Source organism: Nyctereutes procyonoides, unplaced genomic scaffold (genome assembly GCF_905146905.1).
Source record: "Nyctereutes procyonoides isolate TBG_1078 unplaced genomic scaffold, NYPRO_anot_genome, whole genome shotgun sequence".
Lineage (NCBI taxonomy): Eukaryota > Metazoa > Chordata > Mammalia > Carnivora > Canidae > Nyctereutes > Nyctereutes procyonoides.
Window position 1 is genome coordinate 18,790,157 of NW_026575120.1, and position 14,913 is coordinate 18,805,069.

At 44.7% G+C, this 14,913-nt stretch overlaps 1 protein-coding gene across 2 annotated transcripts in view; it reads left to right on the plus strand.

Annotated features, from left to right (window-relative positions):
• The first annotated feature begins 1,529 nt into the window (after positions 1-1,529).
• Positions 1,530-14,913, plus strand: part of HGSNAT (heparan-alpha-glucosaminide N-acetyltransferase) — a 42,745-nt gene continuing 29,361 nt past the window's right edge. The window contains exon 1 of one of the 2 annotated variants that reach the window (XM_055335028.1): positions 1,530-1,549. Coding sequence is in view for 1 of the 2 variants with exons in the window: in XM_055335027.1 (XP_055191002.1) it covers positions 4,472-4,547 (76 nt within the window). In the remaining variant the exon portion in view is untranslated. Of the gene's footprint in view, positions 1,550-4,444; positions 4,548-14,913 lie in introns of those variants that run through there. The other variant, XM_055335027.1, reaches the window with a different exon arrangement.

Genomic DNA, 14,913 nt, shown 5'->3' on the forward strand with positions numbered 1-14,913 from the left:
AAAGGCTGTTCCTTCCTTTGGGAACACTCTTCCTCCCTTGTCGGGGCTAACCTCCCTCAATCTCGGTTTAAGTGTCAGTGGTCTCACTGGAAGTGTTCCCAGACTAGCTTAGGTTCTTCCATCAAAAGTTTCTTAGCATCTTGTTCTTCTTGTACCAACATAGCACTCATCATACTGTACTGTAGTCTTAAAGATTTGTCAAGTAATTCAGACATTCAAAGAAGTATAAAAAACAATATAGGGATCACCCATAGGTCTATCACCTCAGTTAAACAATGAAACATTGCAGCTGAAGCCCACTATGATGACATGTTGCTCCCAACCAATACCTGAGTTTGGTGTTCATCTTTCCATATACGTCTGTATACTAATTATTATATATGCATATATACCTAAACAGCATATATTCTTGACTTCACACTTTACATCTAAGTTATTACAAAGGTATTTCTGCAACTTGCACTTTGCCCTTATTTTTGTGATTCATCCATGTTGATACAAGTCACCCTAGATCATTTCTACAGCTGTATATATTATGCCACAATCTACCCCTTTTCTTCACTGATCGACTAAATTTAGAGTTCTGCAAGTGTTTGGAATTTCTAAGCGCTCTGCTCCCTGCATTCTGAACGTGTCCCCTGACACGCAGATGACGGTTTCTCCGGGTGTACAGCTGGTAGTGCGCCCGCGGATTCCTCGTGCCCGCGCGCCTCTGACTTTGCATCCAACACTGACCGAGCTCTTCAGGGTGGTGGTACCCACCGAGGCCCTGGAGGTGCGTGTCCCCGGCGGACGGTGGCCGCCCTGGGCGCTGGGACCCTGCGTGTCTCGCTCCCCACGGCCTTTGCAGAACTGTGGGCCGAGGACGCGAACACCCGTGTGCAAGGTGAACGACCGGACCCAGGAATGGAGCAGAATGCTGCTCAGGGCAGTGGCCGGAGGCCGGGGAGCGGGGGTCGTGGCCTGCGGGCGGTGTCTGTCCGCTGGACCGAGAGCTCGGCGGGCTGGGGGTGACTCTCCGCTCCTCTCCGGCCTCGAGCGCGGGGAGCTAGCTGCCAGGCACCCCCGCCACCGTCCCGCCAGCCGCCAGGACTCCCCGCCGCGGAGCCTCCAGCCAGCCGCCCGGCCCCGCCCCCTGCCGCTAGCGGCCCCGCCCCCGCCCCGGCCCCGCCCCCCGGCTCCGGCCCCGCCCTCCGCCCTTGCCGCTAGCGGCCCCGCCCCCGCCCCGCCCCCGCCCCGCCCCCGCGGGTGAGTCAGGCTGCGGGGACGCCGCGGGAGGGAGGCGATGACGGGCGCGCGTCCGTGCGGCGCGGAGCAGCGCAGGGTCCGGGAGCGCGGCGGCGGCGGGACGGCGACGGCGGCGGCGGCGGCGGCGGCGGAGGAGGAGGCGGAGGAGGCCCGGCGGCCCAGGCGGCGGGCGGCATGAGCGGGGCGCGGGGCGCGGGCCCGGCGCTGGTCGCGCTGCTGCTGGCGGCGTCCGTGCTGAGCGCCGCGCTGCTGGCCCCCGGCGACTCCCCGGAGCGCGGTGCCGAGGCCGCCCCGCCGCGAGGTGAGTGCCGACCGCGCTCCCGCCGCCAGCTCCGCTGGGCCCGACTGTCCGCCTGTCCCTCCCGGGGTCGCGCGCCCGCGGCCGGCTGGGCCTCGTTCGGGAGAATCCCGTGTCCGGAACTAGTTGTGCTGGCGCGGCGCCATAGCGAGCGGCGGCGGCCGGGAGCGCTGGGCCGGGGAGCGAGGGCGGCGGCGGGGACGGCCTCTGGGCGGCCGGACTCTAAGGTCCCGGGGCCACTTGTCCGAATGCAAGGACGTCTTGGACGGGAGAACGGGAGACCTGTTCCTCCCCACATACACGCAAACTGAACAGGAGGCTGGCGGCGGAAGGGGTGTGTGTGCCGGCGTCCCGCCCTCGGTGCCCCCGTGTGCGGGGACTTGAGCGCACGAGGAGTCCGCGCGGCGAGCAGGACGGAGGGCGGCGCGGGGCCTGCGCGCGGGGCGTGCTGCGCGGGGAGGGCGGGCGACGGCGGGGCCCTGCGGGGGGTGCAGGCCGGCCTGCTTGCGGGGCCCGGAGCGCGGCTGTCCCGGGGAGAAGCCGTCCGTCTCTCCGAACTCAGCGGGCGGCGGCGCGGGGAGGGCCCGGTGGTGGGAGGGGCGGCCGAGGCCTGGGTCGGGTCCCCTGCGGGGAGGCCGCAGAACCCGCTCCTGGCCTGGAGGGGCGGGGGGCGGGGTGCTTTCGCTGGGGGCGAGTCTCCCGCGCGGCCGGCGCTGTCGGCACTCGGCCCTCCAGTGTTTTCCTAAGTCGCCTCATCTCCGAACTCCCGGGAGAACGGGGACCCCTCCAGACCCCAGAAACGAGAGTCCCAGGGCCCTGGGAGAGGACAGTCCCCAGCTCCTTCCCAAGGGACGCTTAGTTCGGGACCCTGGGATCGGTCCACCGCGGCAAACCCTGCTGGGTCAGGGCTTGGGGAAGTCAGCCCACCACCTGCCTCTTCCCCTCCTCCCAGCCCCTTTTCCTGTAGCAGAATAGGGGGGTTTGGAGTCAGTCCGCGTGGTCCAGACTGCCCTTCCTCCACAATCAGAATCCTTTTTTTTTTTTTTTAAGATTTTATTTATTTATTCATAGAGACACACAGAGAGAGAGGCAGAGAGACACAGGCAGAGGGAGAAGCAGGCATCCTACAGAGATGCCTGATGTGGGACTCAATCCAGGGTCTCCAGGATCACGCCCTGGGCTGCAGGCGGCGCTAAACCGCTGCGCCACCGGGGCTGCCCCACAATCAGAATCCTATAGGGCAAAAAAGACACAGTGAATTTTGAAAAGCCATCTTGGCTGATTACATTTTGTACTACTGCCTCCCCTACCCGGACTCTGTGCCCTCCACTCCCCTTTTATTTTGGAGGAAACAGACCCTAAGAGGTTATGTAATCAGGTCAATCATAAATAGTCAGGGACAGATCCCCTGCGATGCTGTTTCTTTGTACTTTAGCACCAGTTAATGGTGATAATTATTTTAGGAAAAAGGTGGTTTGTAAATATTAATACTGGGGGGTGAGGGAGAACATATTAATATTCGTCAGTGATCGACTCCAGAACCTTCATGAAACTGTGTTAAGAGGACACCAAGGCTTTTCGTGTCACCTTGGGTTAAGTTTGGGCTGGACAACTTCCTACTAAACTCCATTTTGTATGGTTAGAGGACTCAAGTTTACTTAGGAAAAAAACATAATAAATAGACTGTATCTTTAAAAATTTGCCCAGCAAAGATACTCATGAACAGAGAGAGCTAGAACCAGAAATTAAATATTTGGAAACAAAAGTCTAATATACAAACAGCACAGTTCCTTGGGCCCTATTGAGAGGTTTATCTTTATCTGGTTTATGTCCTCACGAAGACGGGGAGGAACTTGTTCTTTTGGCTATCATGCTCCTTGAGTAGTGTCATAGTATTTCTAAGTATTTCAGAAGTTGGCAGCTTCTTCTTGAAACTGAGCATACAGTTCAACTTAGGTGTCATGGTGGGTGGCTTGGGAGTTGAATCCCTATGATGACTATCAAGACCTGAATTCATAAGGAAATTGAAGCATAAAACAAGAGCCTTGCTCTACCACTACTAAAGGCTCACTACCACTACTAAAGGCTCAGGAATATGAATAAAAGCATTAGTTTTTCCAACTATGAAGGGATGATGATCTGTAAAACAATTACAAATGAAAAGGCCAATGGATAGTATAATTTTGAAAATGAAAACTATCAAAACTGAATAAAGGAAACTAAAAACTATTTGAAAGTGGTATAACGTTTATTGATGATAGCTATGACAAAGGATTTAACATCTGTACTATGTAAAGAAATGACACAAATCCTAAGAAGAGCTCTAAGATGGAAGGGTGTTAAATAACAAAAACTCAACTGGGTAAATTTAAAGATCACATTGGCTCTATTCAATAATTCATGAATTGGCCGGTATCCCATCTAGCAAATAGAAAGGAGCTCCTTTGAGCTGCAGAAAAGGAAAGGTTTTTAAAGGCAGAGAGGGAGAGGAGAAAAGGAAATTATTAGCAAATAATGCATTTTAGGCCAGGATGCCCCCCTAGCGGTAACAAAGGGTCTATCAGTAAGTAGATTACCTTCTGGTACTGGCCAGGAAGTCCCAGGTTGGCTGGTTAAAGGTCATTCTGGGACATGAAGGTGCGATTAGGTACTAAGTCTTGGTGGGGTGTAGCATAAGTGACTCAATTTTGCGCCTCCTGTCTCCTTTTTAACCATCTCCACCTTTTGATCAGACTCTCAGTGCAACTGAAAGGTGTGATCAAAGTATGAGGCTCTAACACCACTCTCAGCTCTGCAGTTCTCAGAACTTTGTATGAAATTTAGTTGATCATCTGTGTGGTATCCATAGGTCATGTTGTTGTTTTAAAGATTTTATTTATTTATTCATGAGAGACACAGAGAAGCAGGTTCCCTGTGGGGACACCGATGCAGGACTCGATCCCAGGACCCCAAGGATCACCACCTGAGGTGAAGGCAGATGCTCAACCACTGAGCCTCCCAGGTGCCCCAGTTTTGTTTTCATCTCTGTGTGATTCATGGGCTACAATTTCTAGGTTTATGGTCTTCCAGGTTGGCCATCTCCTCGTTCCTTTCTGATGTTCCTGTATTAAGGGGCTGCAAACTAACCACCTTGAGTTCTTGAGAGACTATAATACACTGGGGAGATTACTATGATTGTTATAAGCAGGATAATTCCTAATGTCTGGAGTGCATTTCAGAGCCACTTTGGCCCTCAAGACCCAAACCAATCAAAATCACTTAAGTCCAAGAATAACCCTGTTGAAGGAATCACCGGTGGAAGCCACGTGGCCTGCTCCAGGATCTCGTGCATGAGTTTCAGCTTCCCCAGAGGTGTTAATTCAGGTGCCACAGGTGGTTTTGGTCATAGTGCAGACATCTCCTTTTTTGGCTAAAATATAACCAACCTGGGAGATAGATGTGATGGCATTATCTTTCTAGGCTGGTACCAGAGTGTCAGAGTAAAGGACAGAAGAGGTGGAAGAGAGTTTCATGATTAGTTCAAATATAAAGTTTTGATCTGGCATCTGAAGAAGCACCCTGCTTTGGTGTCAGCCCTTTCTCTTCCTATTGGATTTAGTTTGGAAGTCCCCAGTGCCTTTTTTTTTTTTTAATTTTTATTTATTTATGATAGTCACAGAGAGGGAGAGAGAGAGAGAGAGAGAGAGAGAGAGAGAGAGAGAGAGAGAGAGAGATAGGCAGAGACACAGGCAGAGGGAGAAGCAGGCTCCATGCACCAGGAGCCCGATGTGGGATTCGATCCCGGGTCTCCAGGATCACGCCCTGGGCCAAAGGCAGGCGCCAAACCGCTGCGCCACGCAGGGATCCCGAAAGTCCCCAGTGCTTGTGTAGGACCGACCGCGTGTCAGATGGAGCCTTCTTCAGGAGTGAGATGCCTATCCAAGGCTTAAGTCCTGAAGTCCCCCTGCCTTCTGGATGGCGAAGAGGGAGATTCAAGGACAGTCTTTGTTCTTGGTGATTTCCAAATCAGAAGAGTGGGAGAAAATTGGAAACATTAGTTTGGAGAGTTGGAGCCATGTTTTTGAGGAAACTAAAGTAATTCAGGATCCAGTCCAATTTATAACAGAATATCAAAGACAATTAGCAGGATTAGAACCTAATATAGACAATATATCTAATATAGACAAAGATGTACACATTTCTTGTCTCAACAATTACCCTCATTTTTTATAGTAAAACTAATTTGTTTGCATTAACCTTTGCCTGATTATTTTCTTAAGTGCAGTAACAATAGTGATTGACCATATAAACTTTTTTTTTAAGTGGTTATAGTTTTTTCTTTAAAAAAAATACTTATTTTTAAGTAAACACTGTGTCCAACGTGAGTCTTGAGCTCACAACACCAGGATCAAAAGTCCACATGCTCGGCCAGCTGAGCCAGCCAGGTGCTTTCCGCTTTTATTTTTTTTTAATGTTTTTTAAAGATTTATTTATAAGGGGGGGAGGGGCAGAGAGAGTCCCAAGTAGACTCTGTGCTGATTGTGGAGCTCAGCAAGGGGCCTGATGCTCAGAGATCACAATCCAAGCTGAAACCAAGAGTCGGATGCTCAACTGACCATGCCATCCAGGTACCTCTCCCTCTTTTAAAAAATTTTATTTTTTGACCATATAGGCTCTTTTTAAAAAAAATAAAAAATTTATTTTTTAAGTAGGTTTCACACCCAGTATGGAGCCCACTGTGGGGCTTGAACTCAGGATCCTGAGATCAAGACCTGAGCTGAGATCATGGGTCCTATGCTTAACTCCCTGAGCCACTCAAGTGCCTCAATATAAGCTCTTTTTAATACTACTGTTCTGGAACCTTGTAAGCAAGGTGTTACATCAGTTTTTCCAGGAGGCTTTATTGGCTCTGCAAAGTCAACCTTGATGTGGAGAACAAAGGCAAAAGAAATACAGGGGAAAAAATTAAACTTCCTTACCACTTACAGCCCATTGACAAGTACTTGGGGCAGCCAGAGTGACCTTACTCTAGGAACTCAACTGCCTTAATGTTAATACTTGGCTAGAGGCAAAAGGCAACCTTAGCTTGACCTTACCCATCGTACAGGATCCTTAAGTCTTTAACATATAGAAAATCCCTTTGGAAACTTCCTTTATCTCTACCTGTCCACCCACCCCAAGATGTATGTTACCAGTAGTCCTCCACCCATATGGCCCACTGATACAACTGAAGGGTCTCATGATTAAGGGTTTACTAGACAGTAGCAGATGACCTTATCCTACTAACAGCTAGCCTTTGAAGGTCCTGGAAACCTTGCTTCCAAATTCCATAGGGACTTGCATGATTCCCTAACCCCCTGATTGATCAGTGATAATTGATTACTCCTCACAACCCCAGTGAAGCTCTTTCTACCCATGGGTCTTGTCCCCATGCTTTAATAAAACCACTCTTTTTGCATGAAGATGTCTCGAGAATTCTTTCTTGACTGTTTAGTCCTGGAATCCAACATTTCCCATCAATCTTAGTTCTTTAATGCTGATCATATCTGAGTCTATGCATATTTCTCTCAAATAGGACATGCTGGTCAAAGCTTTAGGAGTACAGCCAAGGTTTCCAGTGGTGTCTGGTTATAAGGATCAGACTCATCTAATCTCTGCAAATAACTATTGCCATGAAAAGAATACCCAAGAGCTTTCCAATCCTGGAGGAATTAAGTAGGGAGAAAAATTAATGTTTCGTCTTTGTTTACAAAGGTATATCTTATCAGTTTGTTGATACCTTAAGAGAACAGAAAAAGTTTCTTAAAATCTGGAAAAGCAAAATGTTAGAGAACCAGTTGTATTTTAAACCAGAATTCATAAAAATTATAATTATCCTCCTTGGTTCATTCAGTCCCATGTTATTCATGTCCTACTTGAATATTGTTTTTCTAGTTCTGAAAATTCTTTTTTTAGATTTATTTATTTATTTATCTATCTATCTATTTATTTATTTATTTTAGAGAGAGTGTGCAAGAGTAGGGGGAGGGGCAGAGGGAGAGGGAGGGAATTCCAAATAGGTTCCCCACTGAGCATGGAGCCTGATGAAGGGTTTGATCTCATGACCCTGAGATCTTGAAAACCCTCAGACCTCAGACCCTGAGCCAAAACCAAGAGTTGAATGTTCAACCAACAGCCACCCAGGTGGTCCTCCCTTTTTATTTTTTTAAAGATTTATTGACTTACTCATGAGAAACAGAGGCAAAGACACAGGCAGAGGGAAAAGCAGGCTCTTTGCAGGAGCCCAGTGCGGGACTCAATCCTAGATCCCGGGATCACGACCTGAGCCGAAGGTAGCTGCCCAACCGCTGAGCCACCCGGGTGTCCCAAGGCCCTCCCCCCCTTTTTAAAGATTTATTTATTTATTTATTTTTTAAAAATTTTTATTTAATTATGATAGTCACAGAGAGAGAGAGAGAGGCAGAGACACAGGCAGAGGGAGAAGCAGACTCCATGCACCCGGAGCCCGATGTGGGATTCGATCCCGGGTCTCCAGGATCGCGCCCTGGGCCAAAGGCAGGCGCCAAACTGCTGCGCCACCCAGGGATCCCAAAGATTTATTTATATATTTGAGAGAGATTGAGAGTGCACTCATGTACAGGTGAGTTGGGCGAGGAGCAGAGGGAAGGACTCTCAAGCAGACTCCTTGCTTAGCGCAGAGCCAGAAAAGGGGCTTGCTTAGTCCCATGATCTGTGAAGTCATGACCTGAACTGAGCTGAAACCAAGAGTCTGATGCTCAACTGACTGAGCAACCTAGGTGCCCCATGGTTCTGGAAATTTTTACCCAGTTCAGTTGCATGATCTGAAAGTTATCAGAAACCTGTATTCTAGAGTACTTGTCAGATTCCTTTCCATGAATTTCTCTGAAGATGAAGCACATTTGCAGGAAGTTTTCATAAAAGCATCTGAATAAAACAACTCTCTGTAAATGACAAAAAATGCCTATTCTTAAAGATGTGATGAAAGGTCATTACAATGGAATTGACAGGGAAATTTGATTATTTTTGTGAGTGCATTCATTTTAAGATAATAACTAGAATTACAGCTGTTAAAAGTATGTCAGTACCTATTCGATCTTCAGGAATTTCATACAGTTTCTGGAACACTTATATTAATAACACACATCCATGCAAATATAATCTAAGAAGGCTTAGCATCATCTGTTTGACTAGAGTCCCATGTAATTTAACATACCAGATAAGCCTATTTAGTATAACATCTTCGATTTTATAAAGAGATTTTATAAGAGATCTCAATCCTTTGAGATGTTCCAGGGACTATCTGGAAAACCCAAAGTTAGTTCAAGATCAGAAAGACTTCATTTAGAATTTGATTTTGGCAAGTTTGTTAAAATATCAAAAGGTTTGGATACTTAAATAGGATCATATGTCATTATGAAACAATACTTATCCATTTCACCAGGTAACAAAAACTTCATAGGCAGATACAGAAAGTCAAATAGTTGTACAGAGCCATAGCTATTTTAATATTGAAAGGACAAAATTTTTTTAACTAATCAAAGACCTGATAGAGACAAAACAATTTTTGTTTTTCTAGGCAGATTACATGAAAGATGAAGAAAAACTTTTGTTTATAATATATTAAGAGCAGACCAATAACCTGAAAGAACTTTGTCCTTTTAATGGAGAGAAAAACCAAATTCTAATTTTGCACCAGTGTACTTTTGATATTTAAGCTCATTTTTAGGGGCCCCTGGCTGACTTAGTGGAGCATGTGACTCTTGATATCAGGGTCACGAGCTGGGGCCCTATGTTGGACATAGAGATTACTTTAAAAAAAAAAACATTTTAAAACATTCATTTTAATCTTAGCCACCCTGACTATACATTAAAAGTTCCTTTTCAAAGATTCCTTTTCCACAAATCTTCAACAACTTTCTTTTTTATTGTCAGAATTTGTCCTGTGTATTCCCTCTGTAACTAATCACTCTGATTTTAGGACAGAATTCCTTTTTTTTCCCCCTTAAAGATACATTTCCATTCCTCATATCTTCTTTACCTGCAAGCACACATCCTACTTTTCTTGCATATGGCGATATTTCCCTTATTATATCTTGTAGCTTTAATCCTGCATACTAATTAGAATTTTTAACCCTTAGGAATTTTAAGAAGTAAATAATTGTGAACCATCTTTTATATTAGCACCTGTGAGTTGGTGTATAACTGAGGCATCCCAGAGAGACCTGGCTTGGCCACTCGCTGCCAACAGAATCTGCAGGCAGAGATGAGTGGTGTTGAAACAAGAAAGGGATTTATGTCAGTGAGGCCAATGCTGGTGTCTCAAAGACTGTCTCCAAAGTGCCCAAGATACTTCCAGGTTTATATAAGGAAAATATTGGGGGAAAGGTCAGTGGGTGCATGGGCTGTGCAGTGAAGGTCAGGTTGACCCTTGTCTTGGAGTCAGTCAGGAGTGGTGTCTTGCTGGGCCATCCTCACTGTTTGAGGGGGACGTTGCTGAGGATGCTTTGCCCTCAGGGTCTTACCCCTGAGCCAAGAGACAAGCTGGAAAGAAGAACCCAAAAGAAAGTTTGAGGTCAAAATGGAGGCAGCTGAGGTCCTCTTTCAGGCAGACTTACAGAGTTATGACTTCTAGAAATACATGCTTTTTTTATAGAAAATTTCTCAGGGTGGCACAATGCATGTTTACTAATAGACTCATATCTTCAGCTCTTCTGTAAAAGGAAGCAAAAAGTGGTTAAGCCTATTTTCAGCAATGAATGTTCCAGCATCTTATTTGGAAATAATCTGTATATTCATTGAATTCAAGTTAATTTAGCAAAATTTTAAGGTTTCAGGTTACCAAAAGGATTTAGGGAAACTACTTAAAAAATTCACATAAAAAACTTTTTACCCACTTATATCTATTGAATTTACTTGTTCTTAACAATTATTGGTTAGATTACCCACAAAAACATCATGACTCAAATATGATATTAGACAATCAGCCACTGTCTCTTATTGACAAATAAGTAACCAGTAATAGTAATATGTAATATTTAGTAACCAGTAATATGAACCTATTTGATTAGTAAATCTAGCTAGGATAAGAGCATTATATTTAATGTGACAACTCTAAAGATATTAATTAAACCAACAAACAGTCTTTAATATCGAATGTCTTCCCAGGTCATATGAACCTGAAAAACATTTGAGTTAGTTTGTATTATATTTCTGAGATTTAGAAATGCCTAATTTATAAACCAATTAAATAGACCTCTTTACAAGTTAATTTTAGCAGCTTAGCAATTTTCCAGAGGTAGAAAATGCCACCCATCTACACATACACACATAGACATTAACGAATAAGCAGAAACCTGGTAGTTGTTATTTTAAAATTTTAACCGTAAGATAGATATGATAATACAGAACTCATTAGTTTACAAAATAACAGTTGGATTCTAACTATTTCTGGCAGATGAAATAAGTTAAGGTTACCGGCTCAGATGGCTATTTTTTCTACTAAAATTTGTGGAGAAGACATATGAATTTTCATTTATCTAAATTTCAGAAGACTTTTACTCCTTTCATTCTACTCATAAGAATTACCTCACTGAGGTTTGTACTTTTATTTTTTCACCTCAAAGTCACAGGGAAAGAATGTAAGTTCCTTCGAAAAAGACTTTGATTTTTCTAAGGACAATACTTTACAAGCCTTTGGAGATAAACAGGAGAGGTATAAACAGGAGAGGTTTGGAGATGGGTGAAAGGGATAGGTTAACTTTGAATTGCCTCTCCACATGCATTTCTAGTCTTGTAAAGATTTTTAAGATAAGGACAGTTGCTTTTAATTCCTCAGAGATTTGGGTTATATCCTAGATGAGCAATGACTGACTTATCCATCCACCTGTGTGGGAATGCTTCTCTGTCCCACATTCAGCTTAGAGAAGGACTTAGCTTCTCTCAGTTTTTTCAAGATCCCATCTGTAGGCTGTGAACCAGGTTTAAAGCAGAGTTCATAGCTCTGAAATTTGCTGGAATTTGGGAAGGTTTTCTATTTTGTGGGTTTTTGTTTGTTTTTGAGAGAGTGAGCAAGTGAGTGTGGGTAAGAAAAAGAGGGAGAGGGAAAGAGAGAATCTTAAGCAGCCTCCACACCCACGAATAGCTCCATCCCAGGACCCTGGGGTCATGATCTGAGCCAAAGGCAGATGCTTAACTGACTGAGCCACCCAGGTACTCCTAGGCTTTGGTCTTAGGTACTTGTTCTGTCTTTAATTTTATGTTAGTCTTTTATTTATTTTTTTTAAAGATTTTATTTGTTTATATGACCTGAGCTGAAGACACTGAGCACCCAGGCCCCTACATTAGTCTTTTATAATAGATATTTCAATGCAGCTATTTTGTAATTTAGAAACCTCTTGGAGGCTTATGCACACCAATTAAAATCACATATCACATTCTGTTTAATTTGGTAATCCTTCCTTTTAACTGTGCTTCTTAAATGAGCTGATCTAATTGGAACGTTACTCATAATGGCCACTGTAATTCTAGCTTGTCTTTGGTAAGATTTTGCCAGTTCTATAGATATTTTTAGCTTTTGAGACCACAGTTCTTAGGCATAAAATAAGCAAGTGTGCCAGATGGTGGCACACTTCACTCTTTAGAATTAAGGATCCTATCTTTACTATTATTTATTATTTATTTTGTAGCTTAGTCTGAGTTCCTCAGAGCCAGATTAACACACAGGAGAGATGTGCTGTGGAGTTGGGGTTGTGTGGTGTTTCATGGTGTGCCTCACTGCACAGAATTTTTCTTGAGGTTGGCAGGTGACCTAGTGACAGTCTAACTGGTTCTGTGCTCCCCCTCCCCCATCCTAACACAGGTGTCTTAGGGCTAAGTGGTGAGCACTGTAACAGCTCTTAATGCTTGACTCATGCTTACCAATTTTTGTGGCTTTTTGGGCCCCCACGACTCCCATTAGCAGTTAACTTTTACATCATGTGCACATTCACAGAAACTAGTATCTGAGGAACTAGAGCTATGGACTTCAGCAGTGACTAAAGAACTGGGGAGAGGGGAAAGTGTTGATCCAGCAAACCTCAAAGAACAGAGACTGTGGACTGACTATAAACAAATGGGAACTGCAGCTGCTCCCCACGTGGAATCTGGAGAAGGGTTCCAAACAGACTGAGAACTGCTGATGGAAATGCCAACAGTTCCCCCTGTGGAATCTGAGAATGGAACCAAAATCTGGGGTTTGGAAGTTTCTGTGGAATGGCCAGTAGGAGGCCCTGTGTGCACCACCAGCAATCTTGTGGAGCCTCGGCCTGGGGAGAGGGTTGGGCCAGCGGGCTGCAACACATGGAATGGCAGACGGACTCCGCATGCTGTGGAACTTTGCATTCCTACCAGCAGTTCCCACGCAGATCTTGGGGCAGGATTAAGGGCTCTGGTTTTCCACTAAAAAAGCCATTTAAATCAAGAGCTTGATGCAGAGGGCAGAACACAGAACCAAGAGAGAACTCACCTACGGCTCAGATGTGGTGGGAAAGATAGTGAACTCCCATGTGTTTGGGGCTACCATGCTCATGTTCCTCATTTTCCCTGAAGCCCTCAGAAGTCTCCTTCAGTCCTACCGCTGCCACCAAATCTGTTAAATAACAATAAGACAATGGAGTAAATGTAAATATCAAGTTGGCTTTATTCATGAATTGGGCAGCATCCCATCTAGAAAATAACGTAGAAAGGAACCTCAGTGAGCTGCAAAAAAAAAAAAAAAAAAAAAAAAAGGAAACGGTTTTAAAGGCAGAGAGGGAGAGGAAAAGAAAAATATTTACAAAAAAATGCATTGTTTTAGGCAAAGTGACCCTCCAAAGGGGAATAGAAGGGGTCTATCAGCAGATTATCTCCTGATGCTCACTGGAAGTTTCACGTTGCCTGCTTGGAGGTCACATTTCTGGCAGAAGCTGAAGTTGCACTGAGGCTAGGTATTAAGTCTGGGTGGGGTTTAGCATAAGTGACTCCATTCTGAGCTGCTGTCTCCTTTTTAGCAAGCGTTCATTGGCTAAATAAATGAACATTCCAGCAATTCATGTGAAAGGAAAGTACTGATGGTAAGTATTTGGAAAATATTTTCAAACTTGCCAATCATTGTTTCAAAACTAAAATAATAAGAAAGTGCTATTTTCTATACATCAGGCTAAAAACTCAGGGGAAAAGAATGAAAAGACTAAAAACCACTGGCCCAGCGTCTAGGGAACAGATGTGTTTGCCCTCAGGAGACTGGTGACTGAGGTCAGGTGCTGGTCAGGCTGGCCACAGCTTATGTCCTGCTGGCTGGTGGGTGACTTGAGGCAGCAGGCCTCTGACCCCCCATCCAGAAACTGGAGATCCCAGTAGCTACTTCCCAGGGCTGCTGGGGCCTGTGCGTCGTGAAGGGTATGCTTTGTATCCCCTGGAGCTCACGGTCACCTCAGTTGTCATTATAAATCAGCCCAACTAAATGGGAGAGGAATTTGGTAATCCATATCAAAAGCTATTTAAAAAGCTATAAAACTTCACTCCTAGAAGTGCAGGAACCATGTCAAAAGGAGAACATGTTCATTTTCAGACGTATTATAGCATCATTCTTACAATAGGAAGAAAGAGGAACTGAGAAGAAATTGGAAATGAAGTTACATGAAAAAAGAGGAAACAACTGTGAAAAATACATAACCATATATTCCTAACCCTAAGGAAGCTCTGCTTTTGTTTGATGTGGCCTGGACATTATAATCATCACCAGCTCAACAGTTACTTCGTTTCAGATTCTGTGCCAGACCCACTACGTTTATTATCAACTCTAGTCTTCCCAACAGTCCTATGAAGTACACACTGTTAAGACTTGTGATAACTGTGATTATATTAAGAAATAGGTATTTGGTCTTCATCCCCATTTCTTGCACAGGATTTACTAACCCCTTGGAATTTCCTCAGTGAGGGTTTTGTCTTTACCTTACTTATAAGGGTAAATTCAGATAAACTTTAAAATGAGGGATTTAGACTGCCTACAGGGAAGAATTTCCTGAATTAATGAACTGACTGTTCACACGGGTTTCCAGGGAGCCCTGAAGGAAGCTTTCATATTGCAAAATAAAGGTCTAGATCATTACCTTTCTCATTGTTTTATTAAATATTTGCTTGCTTGCTCTCTTTTTTGGCCTGGAGGCTAGAGGGCAAATTAATTTCTCATAATAGCATAAATGGGGAGATTGGTCTAAATGAAACATTTTGCTTTCACTTTAGCCAGTAGTAGGTCTCTTTGTCCACCAAATCGGCAGGTGTAAATTTAGAATGGTCGTGGTCATGGTCTTTAGGTCATCCTAAGAGCACTTAGTAATGTGGTGAGCGCT